At 36.6% G+C, this 17,050-nt stretch overlaps 2 protein-coding genes across 2 annotated transcripts; both read left to right on the top strand.

Annotated features, from left to right (window-relative positions):
• The first annotated feature begins 886 nt into the window (after positions 1–886).
• Positions 887–1,848, top strand: iapp (islet amyloid polypeptide). Its single transcript, XM_015397513.1, has 3 exons — positions 887–1,005; positions 1,332–1,478; positions 1,554–1,848. The coding sequence occupies exons 1-3, from the start codon at positions 926–928 to the stop codon at positions 1,726–1,728; spliced, it is 402 nt and encodes a 133-aa protein (XP_015252999.1). The 5' UTR covers positions 887–925; the 3' UTR covers positions 1,729–1,848.
• A 7,453-nt stretch (positions 1,849–9,301) lies between these two features.
• pyroxd1 (pyridine nucleotide-disulphide oxidoreductase domain 1) lies at positions 9,302–14,863 on the top strand. The gene is made up of 13 exons (XM_015397430.1): positions 9,302–9,547; positions 10,187–10,267; positions 10,350–10,469; positions 10,660–10,788; positions 11,042–11,115; positions 11,190–11,386; positions 11,673–11,770; positions 11,858–11,960; positions 12,045–12,157; positions 13,554–13,676; positions 13,760–13,897; positions 14,031–14,120; positions 14,400–14,863. Exons 1-13 carry the CDS (start codon positions 9,470–9,472, stop codon positions 14,556–14,558), a joined length of 1,503 nt encoding a protein of 500 aa, XP_015252916.1. The 5' UTR covers positions 9,302–9,469; the 3' UTR covers positions 14,559–14,863.
• Positions 14,864–17,050: the final 2,187 nt, after the last annotated feature.

Here is a 17,050-nt window from a genome sequence, read left to right as displayed (position 1 = left end):
TGTGTGTGTATGTGCTGTAGATATTAGAAAGAATCTGAATGTATAGGAGTGTCTGAGATGTCATATACATGAAGCCGCCCCTTTTTCACTGATCCTGCGTGAAAAATAAAATTGCTTGGCTATATTTGGAGACAGCTGATGTCACAAGTGGTTGAGCAGAGAGCTTATAAACTGTGACAGCCTGATAAACCATCGGACTGCTCCACAGACAGACGGGGACCAAACGCAACACAGAGTGAGTACCTCACAGCTCATGCATCTTATTTTCTCTGCTTTTTTTTTATAGAACCGGCTGCAAGTTTGGACTTTGGTGGATTCTTATTTGATTTTTGGTGCAAAAGTTTTATTATATGTGTTTCTCTGTTTTCGAGATATTCCATACAGAAAAAAACTGTACTAAGCAGAAATTCCATCTTAAATCAAACCAGTTTCATATAAAGATGCTCTATAATGTTTTTTACATATTGAAAAACAAAAATGCTGGAATGTTTTGACAAATATGCGGAGGCTCAAGCAGAAGTCATTGAATAAGATGTCTTTTTGAATTTAATGAATTATTAAAACTCAAATATATAATCTACAATTTGTCCTTGTATATTTTTATATTTAAACTGTAATTATAATTCTTATCATTATGTTTGACTCTTCAATCTTTTTTTTTTTTTACCAATCTGCATACTGCACAGTAGAAACAATTTTTACAAACGTTTTTGTTGTGATCTGATAAAGCATCTATAGATTTTCAGAAAATCTAAAATACCCTCTGAGGAGGGTATTTTAGATTTACAACTGTGTTGAAGAAACATTTATCTATTTTTATTTTACTGTGAATCCTAATAGTAACCCACTTGGAAAGGGTAAAGGAATTCTAACATAGTTCCAAACCCTTGTTTTTCTGCAGGAAGTCATCAGCCTCATAAACGCTATGTATCACCTGAGGGTGCCGGTGTTTCTCCTCACGGCGCTTGTATTGCTCCGCTGCATCGCCACTGCTCCGAGCCACAGGTGAGCAGCTACAGCAGAGAAATGAGCTGGAGAATAAACAGGCGGCAATGAAAGGCAGTGATGGTTTAAATGTTGATCAAATTAAAATAAATCATCATCATTAAAACATGGATTAGTTGTAAATTTGCCAATTTGTGGACAGCTCTCCTAACTGTGTAACTGTGGAGCTGAAGGAAAGTCATATACCTCTCTGAGAAAGCTCTTCATTGTGCAACACTAAGATGGATGGCTAAGTGGCCACTTTCTCCTCTCTCTCTGAACTAGTGTAGTTTAAAGAGGGTGTCATCAGTGTGAGGTGCTTTGACCCTTTCCCATCTGTAATCCAGGTACTTCAGTCCCAGCTCCTCCTCCGATGACGAACAGGAGAGAGCCCTTCCAGACAACGAGAGCTGGTCACTGCCTGAGCTGATCTCCGACCGGTTTCTTGGCCTCATTGGTGTCAGGCCACAGAGGGGGCTCTCAGCAGCAAATAGGTACGCAGTCATGAAGCCCTCACTTGTTAAGAAACTTTCCACTTAAGTTTTAACACGATATTTGATTATTTTCAGTCATCACTTACAGAAGAGAAAATGCAACACGGCCACCTGTGTGACCCAGAGGTTAGCAGACTTTCTGGTCCGGTCCAGTAACACAATCGGAGCGGTCTACGTCCCGACTAACGTGGGATCCAGCACCTACGGCAAGAGGGACCTGCAGCAGCCCCCCAGCTACCTTCCCTTCTGATACAAACTGGGAAAGTAGCACAGTATGCCTAGAGATAAAATGATCTTACGTAACAATGAATGTGAAATGATGACTCTGATGATAAATTACAACATAAGAATATTTTTTATCATTATTTTATATACATCAAAAAACAGTGCCTTTGATTTAAGCCATCTGAATTGATGTATTTTCTCTTCCAGCTTTGTGAACATTGTAAATCATCTCCCACATGCAGCACTAATGAAATGGAAAAAAAAAAAGTACACAGAAATAAAGTAAATACAAAATATTCAAGGACACAGAGGAAATGAAAATCCCTTTAATATAAATCAGCTGTGATTTGTTTTTTTATAATAAAAGTGTTGAAATTTATGTTTGTATGTTTTCATGGGTTTTAAGACAGGTTCTCGGACACCAGCGAAGCAGCACAGGATTCCTACTAAACCTATTCCTATGTTTGAGGAAGATTTGAAGCATTTCTCTGTAGGTAACGTCAAAGACAATAAATCGAGTTTATTTAACGTTGCCATTGGCAACCTTTAAGAAGTGCATTGCTTCCTATGACACAGAGTTGCACCCCTATGGTATGTAGACATTAACCTTATCCCCAATGAACAAGCTGTGAAGAGGTCTACAGAATATTCATGCAACTTGAACTTTTCCACATATATCCACTTTACACTATTTCCATTAAGGTAAATGTTTTACAATGATTTTAATTGGAGTAGTGGTGCCCAAGTCGTGTCCTTCAACCTTTAGATGCATTCCTTCTCTGACACACTTGAATCAAAGGCTGAATTATCTCATCACTCTACAATTCAGCTCTGGAGAGGCCTGGTGTGTTAGAAAAAGGAGTGGATTTATACATTACAGGATGATAGTCCTTGAATACTGGATCTTCTGTGCTGGATATATGCATAAAGGGAGGGCACGGTCAAAGGATGTCAACAGGAAGACTTGGTCTAGCACTCTCCATATGCAAAGATGTAACGAGGAAGCTGCTTAAAGACAGCCTAGGAAACCTCACATGCAGGCTGCTTCATTTACAAAACAGCAACACGGGGGGGAAGGCGATCCGGTCAGATGTGACCTCAAATGTGTGTTGAAAAAAACCGAAAACATATTACATCTCTCTTTACATACCATCCACCTGATGGTAACAGTTACTTACACACTTAAATAAACTTCAATACATGATGATCCTAAAAAGAACTAATTTTATTTAGATTTTAGATGCAAAGCAGCCAATAACTGAGGTGGGAGGAAAATGCCTTTTTAAATGTAATGGCAGCATCATGCTGTAGCGGAGAAGAGAAAAATAGATGAAGCTAAATGCAGGGCAACCCTAGGAGAGAGGATAGCAGAGGCTGCAAGTGATATAAAATTGGGGAAGAGGTTATTTTTCAGGACAAATCACTTTGTGATGTAAGAATGTCCCAGCCTACGCCTGAAAGTAAATTCAATTAAACTTTCTTTTAACACTAAAAAAGTGATGTTTGCATGCACTCTACATTAAACTATAATGAGCTCAAGCCATTTTGCATTTAAGGATGAACAAAAACATTCAAAAGTATCAAGAATTGCGGAGGCATATCCAAATGCCTTCCAGCAATGATTGCAAGAAAATGTTGTCTTATATGCTAATGTAAATTATAATTAATGTTTTTTTCAAATTCTATGTGTTGATCTATCACATAGCAACCAATTATAGGAAAATGCCATTTGTGGTTGTAAGGTGACAACATGAGAAAAGGTTTTGCACAGAGCTGTAGGTGAATTACTGATTAACAGTATTGATTGAGACAAAATATAAGACTGAAAAGTACCAAGACTGCCTTTGTAATCTTATGATTTTTTTTAAATAAAAACTTTTTTTTTTATTACCCATATTTTCAGTATTTGATCCAGGGGATTTTTGTTATTTTATATCACTCAACTTGTCTCTATTTAACTTTGTCTGTTTCCTAGACATGACCCATGGATAGATCATTGCTGTCTTTATGATGAGGGGCTCTATTTATCATCTTTCTGTGAAAAGTACACATCGCAGCAGTACACTAGTGTTTAGCCGTGTTTCATTTCTGTCCATTAATTATCATGTTGCTAAAGGGGTCTTTTTCCACTTTTTATTTTTTTTTTTACATAAAAATAGCCTCTTGACTATTATGGTTAGACCTTACAGACCTCAGTCAGTCCAGGTTGGACAGAACACCTCTGATGTCATCATCCTAAGCACAGGCTCCTGAGCCCCTGCTGTTCAACCTGATGACACATGACTGCGTCTCCAGGTTCACCACCAATTACATTGTGAAGTTCACAGACAACACCACGGTCGTGGGCCAGGACTACAGAGAGGAGGTGGAGCAGCTGGTGGTGGACTGGTGCAGAGATAACAACCTGATGCTGAACGTGGAGAAGACGAAGGAGATCATCTTGGACTTCAGGAAGAACCATCCTAACCACGTTTCACTGGTCATCAACAGCTGTAGAGGTGGTCAACAGTACCAAATTCCTGGGGGTGCACGTCCCAGACACCTTCACCTGGACTGTAAACACCACCTCACGGGTCAAAAGGGCACAAAAACGCATGTACTTCCTGTGTAGGATGAGGAGAGCCCACCTGCCCACCCATCCTCACCATCTTCTACAGAAGCACCATAGAGAGCGTTCTGACCAGCTGTCTCACTGTGTGGTGTGGAGGCTGCAACACCGCTGACTGGAAGAAGGTGAGGACTGAGAACTGCAGAGAAGTTCATCAGAGCTCCTCCACCATGAACTGTTCTCCTTGCTGCCCTCTGCGAAGAGGCTTCGAAGCATCTCACTGCATGAAAAGTGGGATTTTCGTCAATATACGGCACTGTAGATTGTCGTGGAACTTCAGGTTAGCGGCAGTATACGGCAATTTGCAGGCTTCGACGAAAACTCCCGTAAATTGTCAGAAATTGACGNAATATTTCAATACAAGAAGAAATATCACAACTCCTGCTTTTGAAAAATAAAATTAAATGCACAGGCTGGAACAAAGTATAAAATAAAATAAAATAAAATAAATAAAAATAAATAAAATAATAATAGTAGTTAAAGTAAATTAATCAGTGGGGACTACCAACTGAAATTCTTCAGATCTGATGCAGGTCCAGCAGATTCCAAAACAGCTTCTTCCCCACTGCCATTATACTGTTGAATGTTGAATAAGACTGGAAAAAAAAGCTGAATGTTGGAAAAACTGTAAATCATATCTCAGTCCTATGTTTACATTTGATCACTGCTGCACTTTAAGAAAAGTAAATGTCTTGAGAGCTCTACAGAACTAAATTTCTTTTTGTATACACCCTGTGTTTACAAGATGAGAACAAAGTTTGTCTAAGTCTAAGTTTAGCTGTGTCTGTCACCTGGTCCAAGTAACCAATGGAACCATCCCTTTCAATGAGATTTTTTAGATTGTTTTCATGAATAGCAGTGTCATCTGGAAAGAGCCATTGATGAGCCATTGCTACCAATAGATTTCTGTAATATATGTTTTTTTTAACAATGCCCCAACTTTTTGTTCACCACATACCAACATAAATAGTTCTTCAAGATAATGCAAAGTTAAATTTAACACAGGTGCCATTGAAAATTTAGCATAAGTATAAGTTATCATCCAGGATTGTAGAAAAATGCTCCTTTTATAGGCTAGTGCAGTAGAGGCATTTGTCCTTAACATTTTTCTCTGCATTACTTTTACTTTTATACTTTAAGTAGATTTAAAAAATGGTACTTTTACTTGAGTAAAAAGCTTAAGTTGATGCTCTAACTTTTATAAAAGTGTTTTTATATGTATAAGAGACATGTATAATGTATAAGTAGGATTTATACATCTACTTGCGTAATAAATATATAATAATACTTTTGACACCTCTGGTTGCACCATAACGAACCATATCAGGCTTTGTGTCTTCCGTGGTACATTTAATAATATGCAATATTCTACTAAGTTGTTTTTTATTCTACTTGAACTAATTTTGATTTTCTTTTTTCTTCTTTTTTTCTTGATTTTATATAACCCAGAGGGAAATTACTTCTCTGCATTTAACCCATCCCCTTGGGGAGCAGTGTGAGGTTAAGGGTCTTGCTCAGGGACCCAGAGTGGCAGTCTGTGGGAGTGGGGGATCGAACTCACAATCTCAGGATTCAAAGCCCTATGCCTTAACAATTAGGCCACCACTCCCCCAATATATATACTTTCTGTAGCAGTAAATTGTTAAATTGTTAAATTGGCAACACTTCTTGTGTTTGCACTACTATGAGAGCTTTTGCTATAAATCTAAAAGTGACTAATTCTATGTAATGTAATATATTATTTCAACAATGAATGTGAAAAATGAATTTGAATAAAATGCACAATGCTTTCAATTATATGATCAAGAGTCCTATAAATCATTTAAGCCCACTTTTCCTCGTTTTCACTCGAAAGTCATGTGGTATGCAGTGAATGCATCTAGTGCTTGTTAGTCATTGTTTACCCACATTAACTTTAATGGCACAACTGTAATCACAATATTGTATCCCATGCAGTCATGTGTCGTCCTCCTGCGGTGCTTACTCAAGGTAATGAAAATCAAGAGCGGAACTGTGACGCACAGCATCAACCCCTGTTTGATTAGCAGTGACCCGATCATCTCAGACGCTGACACCTATACCCCCCCGCATAGCTAACACCAGAGTAAATGGCTTTTCAAAAATAGAACAAGTGGTGGCTTTCCTGATGAGTCCAAAAAACAATGCAGCCATTATGTGATAAACACTCTCCCGACAGAACGGGGATCATGTCAAGATCTGTCGATTACTTCATGTGAGGCCTGCAAATGGCTCTGTGCCTCGTTTGTTGCCTGGTTGTTTATCATGACAGTGTTTATGGCTGATGAATGCTTTGATGGAACTATAGCTCAGATATTAGAGCTCATTTATTGAAAACAATGATCTGTAACTTTCCCTACCCTAACACCTACCCAGCTTTGAAAAAGCAAACATAACACCAACTTTTTCATGTATTTTTTCATCATAACTAGAAGCAACTAGCTCATTAACTCCGTTTGAAAAGAGTAGTTTAAAGAAAGTATAAGTATTCCGCCCCATTACACAGTTGCTCCTCAATTAAATCAAAAACCAACATAACATTACCCCTAAACAAGTCATTACTGCTCTTAAACATGGTGATGCTACCATCATAATGCAGTGTTGTTGTTTTTTCAGACTCTGAGTTCAAAGTGATATACCACAAAATGACTGCAGCTGGAATTGCAACAAGATTGCTCTTAAAAGTGATGCCATAAGTGAGCCGGATACAAATGTACTTCACACTTTTCAAACTTAAATTAAGAAAAGAAAGCTTTCCATAATTTAATTTATTTTTTGCAACTTTTGACTCCTTTGTGTTCCCTATCTTTATAAACCCTGCTCAAACACTTTGAATTATGGGGATACAACATAATAATATGAGAAATAGTTGAGAAATAGTAGATCTATTTACTTTAAAGCCAGGTGTCTTTTTAGAATATTACAGAATCCTTTATTGATTTTTTATTCTCCAGATACAAAGTAATATATTGTAAAGCACTCTACAGTACAGTTCTTTATTTGTTTATTTTCCTATCTGTTATTTTTATACACTTTTCTAATTTCCATATTGTGTGACCACTTTCTGCTGCTGTAACATCACAATTTATCATTATTTTACAATACAGGGATTTTCTATTCTATTCTATTCTAAACAACAAATTTAAATTTGCCCTTGTTTTCTTATCATTTTGAGTGATATTTCATCACACACTTAGGAGTGTGAACAGTTTGCAGAGCTGGACTCAACCACTGGAAACACTGGTTTAATCCATTTACCTGAATTAGAGAATTGGGATTTGGAACATCAGTATGTAACATTTAAAAGATAAGTAAGAATAATGAAACTGATATAAGATCCACAGTCAGGGTCCTCAAACAGGACAGCGGTGTATGAGCAGCAAATCTCTAGCACATGGCTAAAAATGCATAAGAATGTACACTGAAATGTAGTTTCAGAATGTAGATGAGACAATGCATGCACAAATATTGTTAAACCTAGAATAAATGAAATACTGTAACAAGACCAACCCAAAACATTCTGATCTGAATAAAAAAAAAATGTAAAACAATCAAATGGACTTTGTTTGCAAGTTGACACACACTGTTGCAACATCTTCTGCTATAACTTTGTTAGTTTTTCCATCTGTGTGCAATAGCTCATTTGATGGTTTTGGTTGTTTTGTTTTACTTTTTTTTTAAATGATGAGTACATAAGTTAACTTACTCTCCCAATGTCAATGCTCTGTTTGACTTGTATAAAACATATACAACACCCCTCAAAAACAGAGACATTTTAGGCTGGAATAGAGAAATCTATAACAATAATATAAGAAAAAGTAAAAAATTAATTCACAAACAAATGGTTCACACAAAAAACAAACAAACAAAAAACAATGTGACAGATTTGAATTGTCATATTCATCACTAATTTGATTTGCAATTAGATTCTGATTATTTTGGGGGTTTTTTGTATAAAATTTTTAGAAATATATGGGTGTTTAGTGTCTGTGGGCTTTTTTTGCTGTTAACTGTAGTAATTTAAACGATTGTACCGCCATCTACTGGACAGAAGATGTAAACTACAAATTTTCACTAGTCAAGCGTTCCCTCTAAATATTAAAACTAAGTTACTTCAAAATAATAAGTTACATGAATTATGTACATTAGCTATACATGCATTACTGTTTATTTATATGTGAGACAGCTGTCAACTCTCCCATGTTTCACCCGCCTTTCCAGCCGTCCTTCCATAGCAGTTTCCCGTATATTTTCCTTACTGTCGTACAACAAAGTTATTTGTGATTATTTTATTGTATAGGTAATTATCAAATTAAGTAGACAGTGAACAATTAAAAGGGTCAAATTTAGAATATGGGAGTGGTAGATGAATTACAGGGAGAAAAAAAAATTCCTTAAATCTGCAGATTGATTTTCTGATACGGATATAGCATGATTTATATAATTGTCAAAATCTGATCATTTATTGTAGTTTGTAGTTGGTTGAAAGTGTTTATTTTAGATTACTTAAGCACTTGTCTAAAAATATAATAGATATTGGAGTTTGGCTGGGATTGTCGGATGACTTGCAAAGCATGCAGTCAAATTTCCCTTTTCATTATTAATATTTCTTTTACTTTATTTTTTTTTAACAATATGAACAATTGTATAATATCGCAAGGCATATACATACATGAAGAAATCAAGTCTTGAAGGCTTAAGGCAACATATACTTAGACAGCAAAAAAAAAAAAAAAATAAATAAATAATAATAATAATAATAATAATAATAATAATAATAATAATAATAATAATAATAATAATAGTAATAGTAATAATAATAATACAATTTGTCAGACAGCAAACAGGGATTCAAATCCAAAACATGACAGGTAAAATTTGAGCTAAAGTAAACCTGGCTCGTTTCTCATTAACAAAAAACTTGCTGCTTGCCGTAGAAAATGTAAATACGGAAGTGACGTAACACAATTGCTAAAACAAGCTCTCTCACGGTGCTGTATTTCCTATTTTAAGACCTAGGTTTGGCTTTATAGTCATCTTATAGCTTATTTGTTTTGGGTGGACGTAAAAAGCTGTCTGTGGTCTTTAAGAAATGTTGTTTTAAAGCGCTGGTTCTGTTAGCTTGCTAGCTATTCGAGTCATGGGGAGTGAAATAGAGAAGACTTTTAAGTTTGTGATTGTTGGAGGCGGCATTGCGGGTGTGACATGTGTGGAGCAGGTAAAAACAAACAGCTAAAGAGCTATTTAAATTGTTTTGGGCTCTTTACGATACTTGGTAAAACATTAGATCAAATTGTAAATTATCTCGGCTCAACAGATGTAGACAGTTGCTCACACCAAATAAAGAAATTTGAGCTTGATTATTTCACACTACTTGATACTTTATAGGCTTTTTTTCTCATCTTGTTAGTTTGAAATTTAAAAAATACTATACTATAAAATAATCAACGTCACGTGACATAAACAACACATCTCAATGATCATAAAGTGCTTTAAAGGAAATTGAGATTTCCACAGCATAACCATCTGACATAAAATCATGATCTCATGAGATATGCACCAACTTTTTTTATGTATAGTATGCTTTTATTTACAACCAGAAAAAACAGCTTTTCAAACATATTTTTTATGTATTTATTTATTATTTTAGCCTTGATATAAATACCTTAATCCTGGTGACCAATCACTAGGTAGAGCAAAATAATTGAGCTCATATTTGATCAATCTCAGTATATTAGTATGGAGCCAGTGTCGCCATAGTTTTATTGAAGCTGTAAAAATGCCCTTTATTCCACATTAGCCTTATCCACTGAATCCCCTGTTCCTCCTTAACATATACCTTAATCTCCTCTGGCAGCTTTCGTCTAAGTTTCCATCAGAGGATGTGGCTCTGATCACAGCTGGTCCCCACATAAAGGCAGTGACCAACTATAAACAGGTAGGTAGCAGAACTATGGAGGTTTTTAGACTCCAGCTGAGAAGAGATTCATCTTTATGTCCATCTTTTTCCCTTTAAATAGGTGTCCAGAACACTGGAGGAGTTTGATGTGGAAGAGAAGCCATTCAGTGTTTTACAGGAGAAGTTTCCTAACCTGACTGTTATCCATTCTGCTGTGAAATCACTGGACACACGTTCACATGTAAGGAGTAAACTAGACCTAATAAATGAGTAAATACCTGATCTTTGCTTTTTTTCCTCATGTATTAGTTAATTATTTCAAATTTCCTCTAGACTGAAGATTGATGTGATCATTATCAGCCTATTTACAGAGGTTACATCTTAGTCCAGAACTAGATTAATATCCCCGTGGATTTTCTTGTGTCTTTCAGTGTTTGGAAACTGCAGATGGTCGAGTGTTTGGCTATAAGAAGCTCTGTATATGCAGCGGTGCCCGTCCAAAGCTCCTGACACAGGAGAATCCTTATGTGCTGGGAATCCGGGACACAGACAGCGCACAGGTACTACCTAATAGCAACTGCTTCTTTTTTCTCCATTTGTTCAAATTTATATGTTCGTGTGGTTTTTGCTGCATTTGTTCCCAATCATCTCTGTCTGAATTGTTTACATCTATCACTATAAGTATTATTAAAGAAAAAAGCAGGTCCTTTAAAGAATTAAATATGTCTAAGCAGTAGGTTTTGAAAGGATAATGTGATGATAATATTTTGAGGTTTTATAACATGCTAGATGCCTTTCTGTTTGGCATTACAGGAGTTTCAAAAACAGTTATCCAAAGCTAAGAGGATTGTTGTCATTGGAAACGGAGGCATCGCCTTAGAATTAGTGTAAGTCCAGTCCTTGTTTTATCTTGCAACTATTGCCTACGTTTATTCGGTAATAACAATTAAGTGGTGTTTAGGTATGAGGTGAGGGGCTGTGAGGTGATCTGGGCTGTGAAGGATAAAGCCATCGGAAACACCTTCTTCGATGCCGGGGCGGCGCAGTTCCTCATTCCGTCACTCGAGGCCGACAAAGCAGAGGTGGCTGCTCCGTGCAAGAGGCAGCGCTACACCACAGAGAAACCAAACCCTAATGCTGCTCATACCTTCACCGCAGGTTCCTACCGTAGGATACCCCTTTACAGGCTTTAGCACTAGTGGACTTCACTATTACACAGCCTTCACTCTGTAAATCAATGCAAATGTGGTAAATGGGTGTTAGACGCTGAACTGAATGGCAGTGGGTGCATTTTCCCTCGCTTGCATTCGTCTCTCCTCCACACAGGTTTATATGTGTAAGGTTGAGCTGCAGACTCACAAAAACAGCCTTCTTTTTAAAGTAAACAAATATTTCAATTCAAGATGAGATTTTTTTTTATTTTTCTGTTGCATCTGAATCCCAGATGAATATTCCCGTGGGCAGAAGCCTGGAGGTGTTCAGCCTGGTAGTGCCCTCGGCCCAGACTGGCATCGAGGAATGGAGCTGAAAGGAGCAGAGCAGGTTGGCCACTGCTTCGAACACAGAGCTCATCCTGAGACCCTCTTGTTGATTTTTATATATCCCCTCCCTTTCTCTGTCTCTGATCAGGTGTCCCGCCGCGTTTCAGTGGAATACCAGTGTGAAGTGGAACAGATTTTAACCTCAGAGGAGTTCCTCGTCTCCTCAAAGCAAACTCTAAAACCTGACACTGGTGGGAACTCAATATGCTGCTTCCTTTTGTTTTCTTTTTTGTTCCCCTTCTACTCACACCCGCTTTTCTTCACTCTCTCATCAGGAAGCTGGCCGGTTTACGTCCAGCTGACGAACGGCAAGACGTTAGGCTGCGATTTTGTGGTCAGCGCCACCGGGGTCGTTCCAAACACGGAGCCTTTTCTCCACGGCAACAACGTGAGAAAATCTTAGGTCTGAGATCTTGACGTTTCCTCTGGCCATTTCTCAATTCAAACTTGTGTCCTCGCCAAGTATGTTTTTGAGAAGAACAGAGGAAAGTCTGTACTTGGTGAGAACGGAATGTATGGCAGGCCATTTAGACATTTATTAGAAGCTCTGTCCTCTCAGTTGTTCCATTTACTGATCTCTAAAATAAGATTCTTCCTAGTCAGAACTACATTCCTACTAGCCATAAATGTACATATAGATATCCTAAAATACATTTTCCTAGCAAAAATTACATTTCTGGCTGCCAAAAATAAAATTGTACTGGTAAGAATAAACTTTCAAATACCTAGATATCTTTACAAACTTTTTTGACTGAAAATTTACTTCAGATGTCCCAAATGCATTTCTTCCTAGTCAAAATGAACATTTCAGATATCTAAAATAACATTCTTCCTATCTAAAAATGAATTCTGACGTGGATGAATTCTAATTTCAGATCTCCATATTAGAGTTACTGCTAGTCAAAATTACTATTTCAGATATCAAAAATGAATATAACATTACAGATATCCAGAAATCCAATTCTTGACATCTAAAATATATTTCTACAAGTAGAAATAGAATTACAGATATCAACTATTGATATATGACTAGTTAAATTGGAATTTCAGATATCTAAATTTTAGTAATTCCTATCCAAAATGCAGTTTTAGGTACTTAAAAACATTAATTAATTATGAGCAGTAACAATCTTGTGAAGTGGAACAGTACCAGAGAGGAGGTTGATGACGTTTTACGAGTATACGAATGTACGAGAACGCAAAAGTACTATATATTGAGAAACGGCCTCTATGGAAGCTGAACACAGCAGTAGATGATTGATAAATGACTTCAGTGTTTCACTTTGATTCAATATTTAGTCCTATAATTGTTTAAAGGTGGAGTTTATTCATTTGCAATGCTGATAAGTCTAAATCTACTCCTAGTAACAATAATATTAAAGATTTTTCATTAGAAGAGGGGGGAAAAAAGTAAACCCTTAGAATGTTTTTAAAGCAGCAGTGCAGCAACTTTATTTCTTTTTTTAAGAATGTTGAAAATCTATGCTTTAAGTCTGTTATCGCGGACAAGTAAAACCATTTTTTTAGACAACCTATGCAGTCAGGTTAGATTATTCAGCTTTATGCAAAAGAAATAAAGCATATGTGAAAGAGGTGCTTTCAAACAAAACAACTTTACCCTCTGTCAGGCATGAGGGAGGCAGCATCATGGTTTGGGTCTGTGGAGTTATAAAGAGGGAATACCTACTTTATTTTCATTGCTAGTAAACTTCGTCTCTCATCAATTTGCTTCTGATGTTGGTGACAATCAGAATCGTTTTTTTTGTGATTTTTTTTCTCTTTAGTTTTCGTTGGCAGACGAGTGTGGCCTTCAGGTAAACGATCATTTGATGACTTCAGAGCCAGATGTGTACGCCGCAGGAGATGTGTGCACTGCATGCTGGGAGCACAGCCCGCTTTGGCAGCAGGTAATAACCACCGAAGGGTTTGTTAGCATAAACAATAGATAATCCAAGACAACAGTGTGCTGATGGTGGGTGTGCGTTTTCAGATGCGCCTGTGGACGCAGGCTCGTCAGATGGGCTGGTACGCAGGCCGTTGCATGGCGGCTGACGTCCTCTCTGAGCCGATCGAGCTGGACTTCTGCTTCGAACTCTTCTCACATGTCACCAAATTCTTTAACTACAAGGTGAGCAACGTCATGCTGCAGGATTAACCAATAATTAACCATCTAGCATGAGCTGAACTTCAGATTCCAATTCTTGGGAAGACCCTTGAAGGAAGCATTTCAGCGTAATATATTATTTCTCCTCATTTCCCAGGTAGTTCTGCTGGGAAAGTTTAATGCCCAAGGTCTGGGGTCTGATCATGAGCTGCTAGTTCGCTGCACCAAAGGCCAGGAGTACATCAAGGTCAATAATACTGTTTAGAATATTGATGCATTAATTCTCTCACTTTTTTTTGTGGCGAAGCTTTATTGATTTTTGCTTTGCGAGGGGGTTTGGTTTCAGGATCAAGATCTGGGCAACTGCAATGAACAACAAAATCTGTCTAAAAACATTGTTAAGAAAGAAGAAATATGATTTTTTTAGCTTGTAAATATAGTTTTTCACATTACAACCACAAACTGCATGGTAGGTCTCACGGTTATAGGTATTTTAATAGATTGCTCTCTTAATTTTCCTGTCTAGGTGGTTCTCAGCAGGGGTAGGATGGTGGGTGCGGTGCTGATCGGAGAAACTGACTTAGAGGAGACTTTTGAAAACTTGATCCTCAACCAGATGGACCTGACAGCGTACGGAGAGGAGCTGCTTAATCCCAACATAGATATCGAGGACTACTTTGATTAACAGCTTCTGACGTTTCTGAGACTCTGTTCTGAAGAAGCATGCGGGTCTTCTCTGCTGTCTGGAGAAGATTTGATTTTCTTCCAAGTCTGGAAGGAATGAAGGATTCGGAAATTTTATTGTCAAGAAGATACAAATCTGTATTTCAAAAAAAAAAAAATCCTTTTACAGTGATTATCATCGACTGTTTGGGTGGTTTCTTTTTGAAAAGAAAAATGCAGTTAATAAAAACCTAGTATTATTCGATTGAGAAAAAAAGTTAATCCCAAAAGATTTAGATTTACGACAAAGAAAAATAGTCTGAGCCCCTGAGATATGACAGTACAGGCGATGCCTCTGAGGGTTTTTTGTTCAGAGGCCTTTGTATCAGTGCAAATTTATTTTTGTGCTGTAATTATCTAAAAAAATAAATTATTTTAGTAAACACCCAAATTTTTTTTATTTTAGTAAACACCCAAATTTTTTTTTCATCTTTTATTGCCGATGTATGCATATTTTTTATTTACAAGTCATAGCGTTTTTTTTTTCTTATAGCTGATACTTTAAATTCGTATGTTTCAGGGTTTTTTGCTGTGGCTGAAATTACAAATATTAAAGATGGATATTTGCAAATTAAAAAGAGACATGAAATCTAATTAATTTTCACCGAGTCCCCCTGCTAAACTGAAATTAAGAGATTCTCCTTCCACATTTCACCAAAATTCCCCATTTAAGCTAGTTTTCAGTCTTTGTACACTCACACAATAGAGTAGGATAGAAAAGTATACAATAAAAGCAAAAATGGCCAGATGTGATTAAACTTCAGCTCTTATGTATTGATAGAGAATGCATCCCCTAAGAATGCTAACCAAGTAAGCATAGTGTTGGCAGCATCATTCTTAGGGAATCCTATTAAAATGAAAGAAATCCCAGGTTTAAATAGAGAAAATGTTAGATTGTAACTGAGTAAAAGGTTATTTTCCATTTATTGATACATAGATTTTTTTTAATCACTTTGTTGTCTCAATTACAAATTCAAACCCACATTTAAAAAAATATGAAAAGTGTTGACGCCTTTATTTAAGAATCTGGTAATACTAAGAGCCAGAAACAGAATCCAAATCCCATATTGAACAGCACCTTAGTATAATCTGATGGATAACTCTTTAAACTACAGTTCCAAAACCCTTTATATAATCTGATTATTCTTTCATTTGTTCTCCTCTTTAAGCAAAGCCTTAAAAATAATCTCAGAGACAAATCATTATTACTATAGACTGTAAAAAACTAAAAAGGCCAATCACTCCTTAGTTTGCCAAGGTTATATGAGCTCGTGTTTACTGGATCGGTGACTTAGCAGCAGGAAACTGCAGGCTGTGATTTAGGTGTCTCTATTGGCTGAGCTGGGTTGGCATAGCAACAAGGTTTTATGTCTTCTGGGTATTATGGAAAACTACCCAACATGCATCAAAATAGAAAGAGAATTCCGGGTTATGAGGTGTATACCTGTTGTGTATGAAGAGCTCAACCTGTTTTAGGTGTGTTTTTAGATCCATTCTCTTTTCATATGGAGACATTGGATAAGAAGGTCACGCAATTAGTTTGGAGAGAATTCAAGATGTAATCAATTCATGATGACGGTTGCCAAGAAACTAAGTAATTAGATCTGGTATGTTACGGAAGAAAGGAGATGGTCAGTGGGTTTTATTGCTGTCAAATATGGCAGGATTTAGTCTCCATGCAGCACTTTTCATGTTTCAATTTCTAAACACCTATTAGCTCTTTATAAAATGCTTTTTAATGAATCGTCTTTCGTCCAATGACCTTTGAAGATAGACTCCAACCCCTCTGCAACCCTTCAAGTATAAGCAGGTATGGATGGAGAAAACCGCTCATGCAGATTAGCTCTTCCACTATTGTTTAACATGGGGAGCTGTGTTAAAGTGTTCAAACATTTTTTTTCAGACATGAACTGCCACAGTAGCACCAGATAGCATCCTAACCCTGTTGGTTTGTAACCTACTACAGCAGCAGGCCCTGCAAGGCAAGGTGGAGACAAAACTTCCTATGAGAACTTCTTACTTTTTTATGATCACATTTAAAAATAAGAATTATGTTACAAGATCAACGTTTTTTTTTTAAATCAAAAGTAGATATGTGTGCAATTTTGGTACGGTTTATTAAGCTTAATTTAAATAATTTATTAAACATTTATTCTTTATGTATATAAAAGTCACAAACACATAAGGCATAAACTTAATATTCTAAAACTCAAAATGATTCTTCTCGATAAATAGGCTGTAAGGCTGATTTAAAGAGTTTTGTTTTGCTTTCACAAACAGACAAAGTTATGAATTATAAAAGAATTTGATTCTCTTTTTTTATTGTATTTTACATGTTACTGCTTGCTGCCAAGATATGTGACATTAAAACTGAACTACTCACAGACTTAAAACAGCCCTTTCTTTTAATTTGGTTATAAACTGTCAAGGAAAAATATTCTCCCTTCAATTAAA

Source organism: Cyprinodon variegatus, unplaced genomic scaffold, assembly GCF_000732505.1.
Source record: "Cyprinodon variegatus isolate N-32 unplaced genomic scaffold, C_variegatus-1.0 Scaffold28, whole genome shotgun sequence".
Taxonomy (NCBI): Eukaryota; Metazoa; Chordata; class Actinopteri; order Cyprinodontiformes; family Cyprinodontidae; genus Cyprinodon; species Cyprinodon variegatus.
This window is presented reverse-complemented; position numbering and strand designations above follow the sequence as displayed.